Raw genomic sequence first — 15,523 nt, forward strand, 5'->3', positions numbered from 1 at the left:
GTACTACGATTGGTGCGTGTACTGGAATCGAAGCTTACATACATATTTACACGGTGACGGTAAAGGTGACAGTAAGAACTGGTTTCAATCGGCCAAGATGGGCGTGTCCCTCACACCACTGGCTGGGGGTCAGGTGTCGACCTCTTGAACACGTTTCTTGATTTAGGGGCATCAGAAACAGCCGGAAGTCGCTGTGGCCGTTCCGCAGCTGTCGCAGAACGACAGCGTCGCTCGCCCGCTCGCATCCATCTGTCGCGCTTCCTTGTGTCACTCGGGCGCCCTCTTCTCCGGCGGGTCGTCTCTACGTCCCTCCTCCGTGACCCCAGTGCCTGTCTGCGGGATTATCGGCTCCTCGCACGGCGCAGGTGCAGCAGCAGAGAGAGAGAGAGAGAGAGAGAGAGGGAGAGGGAGGGAGTCAGTAGAAGTGTGGGTTGGGTTAAAGTGCCACTTAAAAGGATCCGGCGCTGAGCTGCTCACCAAGCGCCGGACAGACAGGCAGGAGAGGCGGAGTGAGGGACTGCAGACAGACACACAATAGACGGAACCAGAGTGTGTGTGTGAGAGAGAGAGAGAGAGAGAGAGAGAGAGACAGAGAGAGATCGGGTTTGCCTTCACTTTGGGGACCATGGCCGGGGTCGGGGTGCCACCGCTGCTGCTGCTGCTCCTGCTGGGGGTCTCTGGGCGGGCGGATGGCCTGATCGAGGCGTGGAAGCCGGGGAACTACACCGCGGACGAGCCGGGCGCCCAGCGCTTCGTCGCCGAATACAACTCCACCGCCGAGGAGGTCTTCTTCTTCAGCACCAGCGCCAGCTGGACCTACAACACCAACCTGACCGACCACAACTCCCAGCTCCAGGTACGGCTCGACCACGCCCACTCCCGATCCGTTCCCAGATGCTGCGTGGTCAGGTGACGTGAGGCGAGAAGCTTATTCATGTTCTGTGGCTTCATCAGGAGGGTTTCTGTGGTTCTGAATATGCCTGGGTAATTTGAAGCGGCGTCGGAGGAGAGGAGAGGAGAGGAGGGTGCAGCTGCCGGCTGCGCCTCTTACACCCCGAATCACGCTGCAGGTGTATCGCGGCGGGAGAAAAAGGGGGGACGAGATGCAGAGAGGAGACTACACACACACACACACACACACACACACAGCTGTTACAACACGGCGCGGAATTCGCGGCCGGCCCGCAACAGGTGTGACCCCCGCCACCCTCGACCCTGCTCCCCGGCGCTCGGCCTGTTTGGACACCGAAGATCCAGGCCTTTTGTCCCGGGCCCCGAACCTCGGGCGTCCCGTCATGAAGCCCATTGTTCCCGGCACATCAGTCGTGCGGCATCAAAGGCGATCAGCGGCGTTCGGTATGATGGGAGGCGGCGGGCAAAGTCGAGGGCCGGAACATGCCGGAATGTTCTCGGAACCCTGAAACATCTGCCGCTGCTGGCAAGGGACGCCGCTCCCATCGCTGCAGTTTTGGCCATTTTGACGTTTTTTTTGACAGCATGGACACTGTTGGCTGGAGATGTCATCATTTAGTCAGACGGAAACTCCAGCCAACAACAAGCTGGAATGAAACAAGATTCCGGAAATCCGGTAAAAAACATGCGTCCGTTCCGCCTAAGAAACCTGTCAATTTTTGGCTAAAAAATGTCACATGACTGTGACACCACCGCCTATGAAGGACACGAATGTGACAATTAGCTCTGTTAATTCTGAACCTCATTTTCTAACGGAAGCACCGGAAGGCCCACCAGTTGGGCGGGAATCAGCGGAGAGGTCGTTTAATTAGACGCTAAAAATAAAGGCTCTTATCGAGCTGCTCTGCTGCCGTGTTCCTCCACACCACTGACCACCCGGACCCTGCAGAAACCTAATATAGAAATCTAGCGGGTCTAGCGAGCCACAAAGTCCCAGGTTCGAACCCCACTTACTACCATCGGGACCCCGAGCACGACACTTAACCCTGAGTGTCTCCAGGGGGGACTGTCCCTGTAACTACTGACTGTAAGTCGCTCTGGATAAGAGGGTCTGATAAACGCTGTAAATGATTTTTATAAACTGGAGACGGGTTATGATAACCTTGTAAAAGACGGATAAAAATGGAAAAACGGAGGAGGATTCACAAAAAAACGAAGAGCTTCCATGTTTTGTGCTCTGAGAAGCCCCGTCCAGTCTAATTAACATATATAACTACGGAACAATTTACAGCGACCACAAGCCCCCCCGGGAGGAGATCATTTTACACCCAACTCAAAAAAAGAGACCACAAATGGTCTTTTGATGTCCCTCCAGCACAGGACTTCAAGAAGGGTCAAGAGGGACGTCAAATTCAAAATAGCCTTCAACCGAGAATGATTCTTTGTGCCTGCGCTGGGCCGATGGCTGAGAGGGTTTCCATGCCAGGGTTGCCAGACCAACTCCGGTGTGTGTTGTTGGGGGGGCGGATAGATCTCAAGATCTTGATGTTTTTTTTCGTTATCTTGTGCAGATCAGAGAAATGCCTGCTCATCATTAAGAGCATCCTCTAGTACTGAACTGAAAATTTTCCCATTGTTGAATAGTGCATCGTGTCTCTAGTCCACATTCGAAAGCTATCCGTCCGTTTTTTTATAAGACTCGTCTTTGTGCTGTAAGAGTTGCGAATGCTGTGACAGTAAAGATCAAGTAAAGCTCAAGGGAAAGATCTAGTGGTCACAGCAGGTGCTCCATTCCAGCTAGACATCAAAAACGGCCTGATGGACCAGGACTCCATAAGAACCGTGAGGCAGCAACCAGTAGGTGCTGTGACACTAAAGTGGACTTTGTGGATGCACTGCTGAACGTACACACGCCTTCAGGGTCAGTTTTTGTCGGCCCCGTTCCCTGTTTTTGGCCCTCGTGCCCTGTTTTGTTGTAGTTTAATAAAAGCCTTTCCCGATGTCCTGCTTCTGCGCCCCGAGACGTGACATTTAGATCGTCTCCCTTTCATCTTACTCAGCCCTTCAACACGATCATATACAGTTCATAAATAAATAGAGGCAAAATATTAGGAAGCATTAATAGACAGCGACTGCCAGGATGCCTAATCCCAAAATTTGCTTGAAAATAATATATCTGGCAACACATATAAAATGGTTTTTGTTGCAGTTCTGGCCTTTTTTCACTGCGGTTTGGCTTCATTTTTCAGTTTGACAACACTTTGTACATGAGGTGTCAGGACAAGCAGAGCTTCCTTAGCAAATGAGCGGGTCTTCCCGTGGGGAGGATCCGTTTACAGAGTTCTCAGCTCTGATAAGCGGGACGGAGATAAAGTGACGGAGAGGACTGAAAGGTCGCGGCCCGGCCCCTCCACCAGTTTCCTGTTAACCGCCTGTTAATCAGTGTCGGCACGTTCCTGCGTGTCTCTCTGTTACCTAAGCGTCACCTTTGAGAGGGACGTGTCTGCGTGGGTCAGTGGGGACGTCAGAGGGCTGACGTGATGGGCGCGGAGTCCTGGTGGGTCCGGTGCATTCTGTGGTTAAAACAACACTTCAGAGGAACGAGTTCAGGGTGGCGCAGGCAGGACGTGTGGATGTGGACTCCTGGATGCGGTGGGGTCGCCGCTGGGGTCGCCGCTGTGATTCCTTGTTCTCAACAAACCATAAGATTCATTGTCTTGCGCGTACGTGAACCACACAGGTCATGTCCTCACCTGCACATGACCTCACCACCGTCCACTGACACCAAGTGGAGCTTATTTGGTCTTGTTTTTTAATGATGAAGGCCAGTCGGCACCACTGCGACCCATGCTGAGTAGCCTCCTGTGATTTGTGACTTGTTCAGGTCAGCGCGTCCCTGACAGAGCAGGCTTTCACCGAGGCCTGGGGGAAGAAGGCCAAGGAGCTGTTCCCCGATGGGGTCTTGGACACCTTCAAAGACCCCCAGCTGAAGAAGCTCATTAAGAACATCAACGTCCTGGGTCCCGCCAACCTCCCGACTGCGGAGAGAGAGCGGGTAAGGCCAACCTTCTCTTTTATACTTCCTATTCCATTTTTGGACCCAGTTTTGGTTTGACACATTGAGGCTTCCAAGTGTAATACCACTTTTTTAACTTGCTTCATCTCCAGTACAACTCCATCCTCAGCGAAATGGACAAGATCTACTCCACGGCGAAGGTGTGCCCGAAGGACGGTGTGTGCTGGCAGCTGGAGCCTGGTCAGTAACACAGCATCAGCATCAGAACATTCAGTTCCTGCTCCAAAATGGGCTCAAAATGGCATTGTTCACTAATGCAGTGTTGGGAAGGTTACTTTTAAAATGTATTCCATTTAGTTACTCAATGTGAGTAACGTATTCTGAATACATTGGATTACTTAATATATTGTCATGCTTTTTACAACTACATGAATGTAGCAATCACAGGTAATAAAATAAACCTTTTTTCCTTAATCATTTCTTTATTTATAAAGCTGAAAGGTGGAAGAGTATTAGACGAACATAACATATGCAATGGATAAGTATTCTTACGTACGGTGCTGGGGTGAGAAGAGATGTTTTTTTTTTTTTTTTAAAGAACTTACTTCCAGATGTTTCTATAGGTTGGATGTGGAGTCTTTTGACGCTGAGAGCAGCTTGGTTGTTTGCATTGCATGGTCAGATTCGCTCATCCCTTTCTTCTTTAAATATGAAGTGGTGTCGGAAGAAATGCATTCCTGCCCGGCCACTGCTGGCTCTGTCGTGCTGCTCCGGGTCCACCGACGTTAACAGGACGCTCATATTAGAGCCGCTTATTGCGTGTTTCGTTGGGGTTTCCGGTGTTCTGACGATTTATGCTGCTTTGTCGGTGGTACCGTATAGGGTTCTATTTTAATTTGTGCATTTCCGATAAAGGTACAAATCACTTTAAATGTCACCAATACTCAGTCCATGTGCACTGTGAGAGTATAATAGTGAATTAAATCATATTTATTTATAATTTCACGGGTAGCGTGGATTTATGGGCGCTGGAACAGAGCGCAAACTTGAGTGACTGCGCATGCGCAGATCCGCTAGGTAGCACAACTCGATAGGCGGCATGTTTCGACAGAACACCTGTGTTATGCGTGTCCGCGCAGCGTGGAATTGCCAAAATTAGAGAGGGAATACCCTAACACATGAAACAGGAAAAACCCGCCGTGTAATCGATTTATTTTTAAAAAGTAACTGTATTCTGATTATCACTCATTTAAACGGTAACTGTAAAGAAATACAGTTACTCATATTTTGTATTCTGAATAAGTAACGCCGGTACATGTACTCCGTTACTCCCCAACACTGACTAATGTAATATCAAAAGCCGCTTGATGCAGATGCTCATTAACATGAGTGAACGATGAGAAAGTGTTCAGCATGAACCTTCAGGACTGTTGAAATGTGTCCCCGTTGTCCAACTTAAGGTGGTGGCGAGAAGACAAGGGTGTTGGCTAAATATTATCCCATAAATGAGCAGGGACGTCCAGACCTGTGTTGTATTGTATGTGTATGAAATAAATTGCTTCCTAATGGCTTTTAATCAGGCACCTTTGAATTGATGACCTGCCGGATGGAGCTGCAGAATAATTTACATGTTCATGTCAACCAGGCAACTAGCTGGGTCACGAGCTGTGACTCCATCAGCCAGGGCTTCTAGGAATGTGATTGGCTGCTTCCTACGGAAGGAAGAGACGCTTCCGAACAAATCATCATAATCATCATTAGAGCAATTCCTGCCTTTGGTGGGGTTTCTACTGCATGGAACTGAGGGAGTTGTGCTGCACCCCAAAGTCATGCATATAAAACGCTACAGTAAATATGGTTAATACGCCATTGTACACAATATAAAAGCATTACGATGGATGCTGGGGAGCTTTGTTTACTCTGGCCTCAGTTTCCTGTCTTGGCTTTCAGAAGAAAAACAGGCCGGGCTGGGGAACACAAAGGGACACGGCTGTGGTGCCAAGTGACAATACATGAGAAAAAAGCAGGCCGTCCCGCCCCTCCTGAAACAAGCTCCTCATCTCCTTTATCTCTCGCATGGTTTCCATCTCCATGTCCCAGCAGATGCCTGAGGTGGCTGAGACGTTCACAGATCCAACTGCAGTGGAGCTGTACACCTGCAGCACTTCCAGCTCCACTGGAACCAGCTAACATCTCACGAACAACCCAGCACTCTGCAGGCAGCATTTTGGTTCCAAATAAGCAAGGAGAGACTGAGAAGTTGAATCGGACAGAATCAGACAAAAGTATACAAGAAAGCATGAAGGCACCACAACTACCTTATAAAATTCGCATGATCCACAGTTTAAGAAAAAATCTATCCGATGTAGTCTGAAATGACGGTGAAACGAACGGAAAAGATCTACATTGAGACGTGCCCAGTGCGTTAGCATTATTAGCGTTGTTAGCATCATTAGCGTTGTTAGCATCAACCGGTTTCCTTTTTTTTTTATGCAGAGGTGACAGAGATCATGGCCACGTCGCGGAGCTACAGGAAGCTGCTGCTGGCCTGGGAGGGCTGGCACAACGCATCTGGCATGCCGCTGAGGGCCCTGTACCCAGAGTTCGTTCAGCTGAGCAACAAGGCCTCGCGGGAAGACGGTGAGTCGAGCGGCGCAGACGCTTGCGTTTTAAACATGCGAAGCATTTTGGAAACGATGGAGAGTTTTAGGACGTGCTCTGGTCTGGCGAAGGTTTTGCGGACACTGGCGACTACTGGCGCTCCTGGTACGAAAGCCCAACCTTCAAGGACGACGTGGAGCAGCTCTACCAAACCGTTAGGCCCCTCTACGAAAACCTCCATGCTTTTGTCCGCCGTAAACTGTACAACTACTACGGGCCCAAGTACATCAACTTGAAAGGCCCGATCCCGGCCCATCTTCTGGGTAAGAACAAAAAACAATCACTTGCCAATGCACTTCCTGCGTTCTCTAGATTTAACTCCACTTCCCACATGATGGATTACTGAGAAGCGCTTTTTATTAATCGACGGGCAGATTTTACGTTGGACGTATTTTCTAATTCAGTCTGAACGTTCGTCTCTCCACAGGCAACATGTGGGCTCAAACGTGGAACAACGTTTACGACATGATGATACCGTTCCCAGACAAACCCAACATCGATGTAACTGATGCCATGGTCGCTAAGGTATAAACTGCTCTGGAATATTACAACATATTGGTCACCAGACTCCGGACTTTGCCTATTTAACGTTCCAGTAAAATGCATGGAACAAGCCACCCTCAGATGTTTGGCTTATTTATCTCCTTAGAATTACAACACCACCCACATGTTCCGCGTGGCCGAGGAGTTCTTCACCTCCCTCGACCTGAAGGAAATGCCGGACAGGTTCTGGTCGGGCTCCATGCTGGAGAAGCCCTCAGACGGGCGGGAGGTGGTGTGCCACGCGTCCGCCTGGGATTTCTACAATCGAGAGGACTTCAGGTGAAATGCGACTCGGTTCTGCGGAAACAGATTTTGTTTTTTTTGGCCAAGAAATAAATTGTCACCCATGTGCCCGCCGCACAGGATCAAACAGTGCACCACCATCACCATGGAGCAGCTCTTCACCGTGCACCACGAGATGGGCCACATCCAGTACTACCTCCAGTACCGAGACCAGCCGGTCAGCTTCCGGCGCGGCGCCAACCCGGGGTTCCACGAGGCTCTGGGAGACGTGCTGTCCCTGTCTGTCTCCACGCCCAAGCACCTCCACACCATCGGCCTTCTGGACGTGCTGACCGAAGACGCGGGTGAGTCGCTGCTGTCCAAACAGCAATCAAACACGACTGGGCGATTTCTGGCCCAGCGGTTAAGGAAGCGGCCCCGTAATCAGAAGGTTCGAATCCCGATCTGCCAAGGTGCCACTGAGCAAAGCACCGTCCCCACACACTGCTCCCCGGGCGCCTGTCATGGCCGCCCACTGCTCACCAAGGGTGATGGTTAAATACAGAGGACACATTTCACTGTGTGCACCGTGTGTTGTGCTGCTGTGTATCACAAGTGACAATCACTTCACTTTTTTTAAAGCTGCTATAGAACATCATAATTCCACAGAAAGTCTCACTAATGAATGTAACAGCGTTGATGATTATGTGTTGGTTGCATGACGTCCAATTGCAGAAAACGACATCAATTACCTGCTGAAGATGGCCCTGGAGAAGATAGCCTTCCTTCCTTTCGGGTTCCTGATTGACGAGTGGCGGTGGAGTGTCTTCAACGGGAGCGTGTCCCCCGAGAACTACAACAAGATGTGGTGGCACCTCAGGTGGGCCTTATGGACTATTCTATTAATAAGAGTCCGCTACAACGGTACAGAATATTCGTGGAATAAAGAAATATGGTGAGAGAAGTGAAGAAGAGAAGAGAAAGAGACGAGACATGATGAAATAACGGAAAATTTGCTATTTTTCCAAGGACAAAATACCAAGGAATCTGCCCACCGGTCACACGGACTGAGGAACACTTCGACCCGGGCGCCAAATATCACATTCCTGGCAATACGCCGTACATCAGGTGAGGTTTGAAGATCGTTCGAGGATCTGGACTACTGCCCCTCTCAGAACTTCATTTGTATGTTTTTGTTCTTTGCAGATATTTTGTGAGCTTTATCCTGCAGTTCCAGTTCCACGAGAAGCTCTGTGAAGCTGCTAGCCACACCGGCCCTCTGCACACATGTGACATCTACCGCTCAAAAGCTGCTGGAGAGATCTTAACGTACGCTGTCCATCCTATGCCAGTGCAGAGCTGGATGCTTTGAGCATGGGAGCTGATGTGTTCTCTTGTTCCGAACAGGAAAGTTCTGACCTCTGGCTCCTCCAAGCCCTGGACGGAGGTTCTGCAGGAGGCCATCAACACAAACAGGATGAACGCCAGCGCTCTCATGAACTACTTCAGTCCCATCATCTCCTGGCTGAAGGAGCAGAACGAGAAACACGGCGAGACGCTGGGCTGGCCCGAGCAGGACTGGGTCCCGCCCGTACCCGATGGCTACCCTGAGGACATTGGTACAGTCAAGCCCTATTTTTAAATAAAAGCACTAATTACATATAATTTGTATGTGAATCCAGAAGACATACTGGGCCATTTATATGGATCCACCTTAATAAAACGGGAATGGGTGGTGACATTAACGTCCTGTTTGTGGCACATTAGTATATGTGAGGGGGGAAACTTTTCAAGATGGGTGGTGACCATAGTGGCCATTTTGAAGTCGGCCATCTTGGATCCAACTTTTGTTTTTTCAATAGGAAGAGGGTCATGTGACACATCAAATTTCTTAGTAAATTTGGTGTGCTTGGTGTGCTTTATTCTTTCATGAGTTATTTACAAGTTTCTGACCACTTATAAAATGTGTTCAATGTCACCAACCATTCCCATTTTATTAAGGTGTATCCATATAAATGGCCCACCCTGTACATACTCCAAAATACAGACTGTTTATCTGTAAGAACGGCAGTAAACCATCCTTTAAATATTTATAATACATTATTTACTGCAAAGAAAGCATTATGGTGCATTTCATATGATTTTCACAGATGATTCTTCCATCAATCTGTTACGTAGTTTCAACTGTGTTGTAACTGTGTTATAAAAATGCGATGAAATGCATTATTACAGCGCTTGATGCCTTTTAAACATGTTTAGAATGGAATGTGAAGGGGTTATTCATAGCAAAACTTGAAGAAAATATGATTGTAATGTTGATGATGATGTGGGCGGGACCAAAAATTATTGCCCTTTGCATGCTGATCCCTCCATCAGACACAATATCAGATGAGGCACAGGCCAAAAAGTTCCTGTTGGAGTACAACAGCACGGCAGAAGTGGTGTGGAACGCCTACACCGAGGCATCCTGGACCTACAACACCGACATCACAGAACAAAACCAGCAAGTTATGGTGAGAGACCAACGTCGTTTATAGAATCCTGCTGCTCCTCTCATATTGCACTATATTACATCATCTTCCACAGATTCTCATGCTGTGGACAAAATGGAAGTAGCAATGGTGGCTTTTGTCTAAACCCGTACATATTGGCCTGCCTTGTAGTTGCAAAAAAACCTGGAGATGGCCAATCACACGCAGACCTACGGTCACATGGCGCGCAAGTTCAACACCACTGAGTTCCAAGAGGCGTCGGTGAAGAGGATCCTGAGGAAGCTGAGCGACCTGGAGAGGGCGGCGCTGCCGCAGGACCAGCTGGAGCGGGTGAGGGACGACAGTTCTTCCATCTTGTTCTGCATTCTGTTGTAAAACTATGGACCAGTTTTGGGCCTTTCCAGCTTCTAGATTGTGCAGAATAAAAAAATCCCCCCAAATTTACTACTGCTATTTACTACTTTTATTTATTATTATTATTATTATTATTATATTAATACATTAGGGATGAAAAACAGTATAAAAAGCTTACACTGATGCATTGAAATTTATTCTATGGATGTTAATAATCTTAAAAACATCAAGCTGCAGATACAGATACTTGTAAATTCACTTGCAGTACAACCAGCTGCTGGCTGGCATGGAGACCAAGTACAGCGTGGCCAAGGTCTGCAGGCCTGAATCGACTACGTGTCACCCCCTGGACCCAGGTAACTGTCCTTCATGTCCCATTCCGGGTGCGCAAGGCGAGTAAAGCGACTCCCGGCAGAACCACACACACACACACACACACACACACACACACACACACACACACACACACTTCTTCTTCTGCATCTTCTGTTTCAGACCTCAATAAAATCTTGGCCGAGTCCAGAGACTACAAGGAGCTGCTGTTCGCCTGGCAGGGCTGGCGCAACGAGTCTGGCAGGGCCCTTCGCACCGACTACAAGGAGTACGTGCAGCTCGCCAACGAGGCCGCCAGGCTGAACGGTGGGCGCTGCACACTGTGGCATGCACGCGTACCGCGGAAGGCCAGCAGCACCGGGCCCCGCTCTTGTCCACTAAAAGTCGCCATTTTTCATCATTCGTAAACCACCGCTTGTGTACAACAGCAGCAGCAACTTGTCAAATAGTCTCTGCTGGTACAGAAGTCTGAAAAGAAAGTACACCAGGCCTGGCCAGGCCTGGCGGTTCCTCACACTGAATCCACGTGGATCAGAACGTTCCGTGCTGCTACGCGTACCTGATTTTACGTGCAGCATAACGTACACATGTATTTACAACTTAACAGTTACGTACACGTTTTATATGCATGTTTTATAGGCCAAAGTAGCTTTCAGCTTGTAGCTGTAATGTTTACAAATCTGCATTTTACATATTTTAATCGTCATTTTTTCACTGCATAACACTGTAACAAGGCCCTGCAAATAATGTTAATAATAATAAACATTTTGGTTTATGTTGCTTTCCCAATTCCATTTTAAAGGTCACATTAGGTTGATTTCAATATATGTGCACTTGAAATGTGTCGTTTTGGTCGAAAACATTTAAAAAAGAAAATCGCACCTGCATCTCTGAGTGTTTTGGTCCTCTCCCCCAACAGGCCACCCGGACAACGGCGCCTTCTGGCGCTCGCTGTACGAGACCCCCACCTTCGAGCAGGACCTGGAGAAGCTGTGGAAGCAGCTGGAGCCGCTCTACCTCAACCTGCACGCCTACGTCCGCCGCGCCCTGCACAAGAGCTATGGGGAGCAGTACGTGAACCTGCGAGGGCCCATACCTGCTCACCTGCTGGGTACGAGTCGGATCCCCTGGCCGCCATGCACGGCTGCACTTCCCCCCCCCGCCCGCCCCCGGGCTCCGATTAGCTTTCAGACGTGGTGGAGCGTGAGACAGGCGAGCGCTCGGCCCTCTGACGGCCCGAATGGCTCGGGTTCCCCGCGCTGCCCGGGGTCTTTATGCCGGTCTGGCACCGGGTTCCGCTGTGCGCACGGCCTGCTGGGTCTGATGTCTCTGTCTGTCTGGCTCATTTGATTTTTTTTGGCTCGAAGGTAACATGTGGGCACAGACCTGGTCGGCGATCATGGACCTCGTGATTCCGTACCCTAATGCCACCAAAGTTGATGCTACGCCAGCCATGATAGCCAAGGTAGTAAAAACGAATGGATTAAAACACGTCAATGTTTTTTTCATGCGACCATATTGACTTTATGATCCTGTACTCACAACTATATCACAACAAATATGAATGGAATATGAATGAATTGCTGTGACATATGCAACACGTTGCGCCTCTTCGCCACTCAGGGCTGGGACGTCAAGCGTATGTTCAACGAGTCGGACAACTTCTTCAAGTCGCTGGGCCTCATTCCCATGCCCAGCGAGTTCTGGGACAAATCCATGCTGGAGAAGCCTACAGACGGGAGGGAGGTGGTGTGCCACGCCTCAGCCTGGGACTTCTACAACCGCAAGGACTTCAGGTGGGTGCTTTCTGAGATTATGACATGTCCCTGTCCCGGTCACGATGCAACGGAAAGGGGCGGGATACAAAAACAGTACAAACCAACATGAAGGAATCTGCTCTGGGAAAGGGGAAGTGGAGACAGGAAAGAGACAGGTTCTCACACACGAACACAGGACGGACCCGGAACACCGGTGCAGGCATTCCTTTAAAGGAGGGAAAACGGGGGTAGGGAATCGCTGGACGCCGGAGAGGATCATCATTACAATCGTAAGTCAAGAGCGACTTACAATCAGTAGTTACAGGGACAGTCCCCCCCCTGGAGACACTCAGGGTTAAGTGTCTTGCTCAGGGACACGATGATAGTAAGTGGGGTTTGAACCTGGGTCTTCTGGTTCATAGGTGAGTGTGTTACCCGCTAGGTTACACCCCATATCCCTCCCTAACATGAGTCATAAAGTGGTGTTCATTAATGAACGGATGTATAAAATTAATATATACAATATTTTAGCAAGAGGACATTTTTATTAATAGTTTTAATGTATTATGGACAGAATTAAACAGTGCACTGTGGTCAACATGGAAGATCTCATCACCGTCCACCATGAGATGGGCCACGTTCAGTATTTCCTGCAGTACAAGGACCAGCCCATCTCATTCCGCGAGGGCGCAAACCCCGGCTTCCACGAAGCCATCGGTGACGTCATGGCCTTGTCAGTGTCCACGCCCAAACACCTGCAGAGCATCGGCTTGCTGGACAAAGTGGAAGACAACCATGGTGAGTCTCAGAAGCTGCTTGGCCAACTGGTGTCCACAGCGGTGTGCATTTTTCTTCTTTATTTGAACCCTTGTAGACAGCACAATCAACTACCTGATGAGTGTGGCCCTGGACAAAATCGCCTTCCTGCCCTTCGGATACCTGATGGACCAGTTCAGGTGGAAGGTGTTCGATGGGCGGATATCGGATCAGGATTACAATAAGGAATGGTGGAACCTTAGGTGAGTCTGATTTGGACAGGATCAGCTGTACGAGAAAAGAGTTGAAGACGACTTGATGTGATGACGTTCCCTTCAGGATGAAGTACCAGGGACTGTGTCCGCCTGTACGTCGCACTGAGGAAGATTTCGACCCTGGTGCGAAGTTCCACGTCCCAGCCAACGTGCCCTACGTCAGGTAATCTGCCTACAGGAACTGACATGAAGCGCTGAGCCACTCAAATTACTCTTATTTAGTTTCATCCCGATTACTCTCGTTCTGCATTGACCTTCGTCTAGTGGTGCTTCCTTCTATGACATAGAATCCTTTGCAATTGAGAGAACTGCTGTTGGAAAGAAAATATTATTTCTTGATTCTTTTTATGGGTTATTAATGGTTTATTAGTAACACGACTTGTTTAAAATAACATGCAGACCAGTACTTCTAATACGCGTGCAGAGCTGGTTACGCGTCTGGTCTCGGTTGGTTGCAGGTACTTTGTCAGTTTCGTCATACAGTTCCAGTTCCACAAGGCCCTGTGTGAGGCAGCAGGTCACACAGGTCCCCTGCACACATGTGACATCTACCAGTCGAAAGCAGCTGGGAAACTGCTGGGGTGAGTGGGAGTCACCATTGTCCCCTTCATTCATCACACGTGTTCATTTTGGTTGGAACGTGTACGTTAAAATGATGAGGAAAATTGTGGAACTGTGACATGCCTGGTGTCCGCAGTGACATCATGAAGCTGGGCTTCAGCAGACCGTGGCCAGAGGTGATGAGCAACATCACGGGACAGCCGTACATGTCGGCTGAGGCCTTGATCGAGTACTTCCAGCCCCTCATCGACTGGCTGAGAGCGACGAATGACTTGAACAAAGACGTCCTGGGATGGCCTGAATACGACTGGACACCTTCAGGTACGTCAGGACATTTGCATCCACATCTTGTCATTCACAGCTCATCACTTTTTCCACATTTCGTTACGTTGCAGCCTTATTCCAAAATGTATAAAATCCATTATTTTCCCCAGAATTCTACACCCCATAATTGAAAAAGTTGTCTTGAGGTTTTGGAAAATTTATTAAAGATTAAAAAAACTTGACGTGAAAAAAAAACTAAGACTAAAAAAGACCAAAATGACAGCTGGACGCAAAGACTAAAACTAAAATTAAGACAGAAAACAGCTATAACTGGCACCTTAACCAAGGGGGGGAGGTCCCACAGTCCAAACAGGATGCAGGAGGGTAAGGTCCACAGCAGAGGTCTTCAGAGGTCTGCTGGCCAGTGAGATTTGGTTGACCTGATCATCTAATCAGCCTCTTATCATGCTGATGAAGGTGTGTTGGTGTTAAAATCCATCTGGTGGTGGACACGGAATTGCGTTTTCTTGGAAACGGTGCCGTTATATTTTTACCTGTAAAGCAGGAATAGGCTTCAACATATTGTCGCCTTGTGGAGACGGGATGCAGTTTCTGCACGGAACTGAAGGTCAACTGAATGAACTGAAAACCAAGAAATTAGGAGAATAATTTAAAATGATGGTTCATTTGAATAAATGTGTGCCTCAGAAACATATTGATAACATAACTGATGTAAGGGTGTCTGATAAATGCTGTAAATGTTAAATATGCCCAAATAGTTGATCCAGTTCAGCTTTAATTATAGTATCATGATATAGAATGATGTGCAACAATGCAGTGAAGATGGTAGGTCATGGTAGGAGATGTTACCCTGTCTCCAAAACTAACCTACGACCTCATTTCTCACTGTCCTTCTGCAGTGGAGGAACAGACCACTTCTCCCACTCCAGCTCCTCCAGAGACTGGAAAGGTGGACTTCCTGGGGATGAGCGTAGACACAGCTGCTGCTGTCGCTGGCCAGTGGGTCCTGCTGGTCCTGGGTCTGGCTCTCCTGGTGGCCACCATGCTCCTGGGCTTCAAGTATCGCAAGTCCAGACTTTCAAAATACGGCAAGTCCTCATCGGAGGTGGAACTGAAATGAGGGTCTACATGTGACTCAAGTGCAGAAATTGGTTAGTCGGGTTAATTTTTTGGTTATTGTCACTGATTTTTTTTCGTATGTTCTTGTATATTTATTGATAAATTTCAGTCAAATTGTTTGACTATGCAAAAGCCGTTTTGTATTTTATTTATAATGTTTGAATAAAGAGGGTTTCAATTTCATGTTTGTAAAGTCTGAACTGTGTATGCACATTTGGATTCATTTTATTGGTAAAT

The 15,523-nt window shown here is 48.4% G+C and overlaps 1 protein-coding gene across 2 annotated transcripts; it reads left to right on the forward strand.

Moving 5' to 3' along the window:
- Window positions 1-492: 492 nt before the first annotated feature.
- On the forward strand, window positions 493-15,454 carry ace (angiotensin I converting enzyme (peptidyl-dipeptidase A) 1). 2 transcript variants are annotated; one of them, XM_028967582.1, is made up of 25 exons: window positions 493-856; window positions 3,797-3,967; window positions 4,081-4,168; window positions 6,425-6,568; window positions 6,661-6,852; window positions 7,017-7,114; window positions 7,239-7,411; window positions 7,496-7,719; window positions 8,090-8,234; window positions 8,384-8,482; window positions 8,561-8,683; window positions 8,762-8,973; window positions 9,731-9,867; window positions 10,018-10,176; window positions 10,466-10,556; window positions 10,696-10,839; window positions 11,453-11,644; window positions 11,901-11,998; window positions 12,157-12,329; window positions 12,865-13,088; window positions 13,165-13,309; window positions 13,386-13,484; window positions 13,780-13,902; window positions 14,019-14,232; window positions 15,117-15,454. In XM_028967582.1, the coding sequence occupies exons 1-25, from the start codon at window positions 626-628 to the stop codon at window positions 15,285-15,287; spliced, it is 3,870 nt and encodes a 1,289-aa protein (XP_028823415.1). In that variant the 5' UTR covers window positions 493-625; the 3' UTR covers window positions 15,288-15,454. The 2 variants fall into 2 exon arrangements, with proteins under 2 accessions (XP_028823415.1, XP_028823406.1); XM_028967573.1 differs by having other exon boundaries at window positions 14,019-14,203; window positions 15,067-15,454.
- Window positions 15,455-15,523: the final 69 nt, after the last annotated feature.

The sequence above is a fragment of the Denticeps clupeoides genome, chromosome 2 (genome assembly GCF_900700375.1).
Source record: "Denticeps clupeoides chromosome 2, fDenClu1.1, whole genome shotgun sequence".
Taxonomy (NCBI): domain Eukaryota; kingdom Metazoa; phylum Chordata; class Actinopteri; order Clupeiformes; family Denticipitidae; genus Denticeps; species Denticeps clupeoides.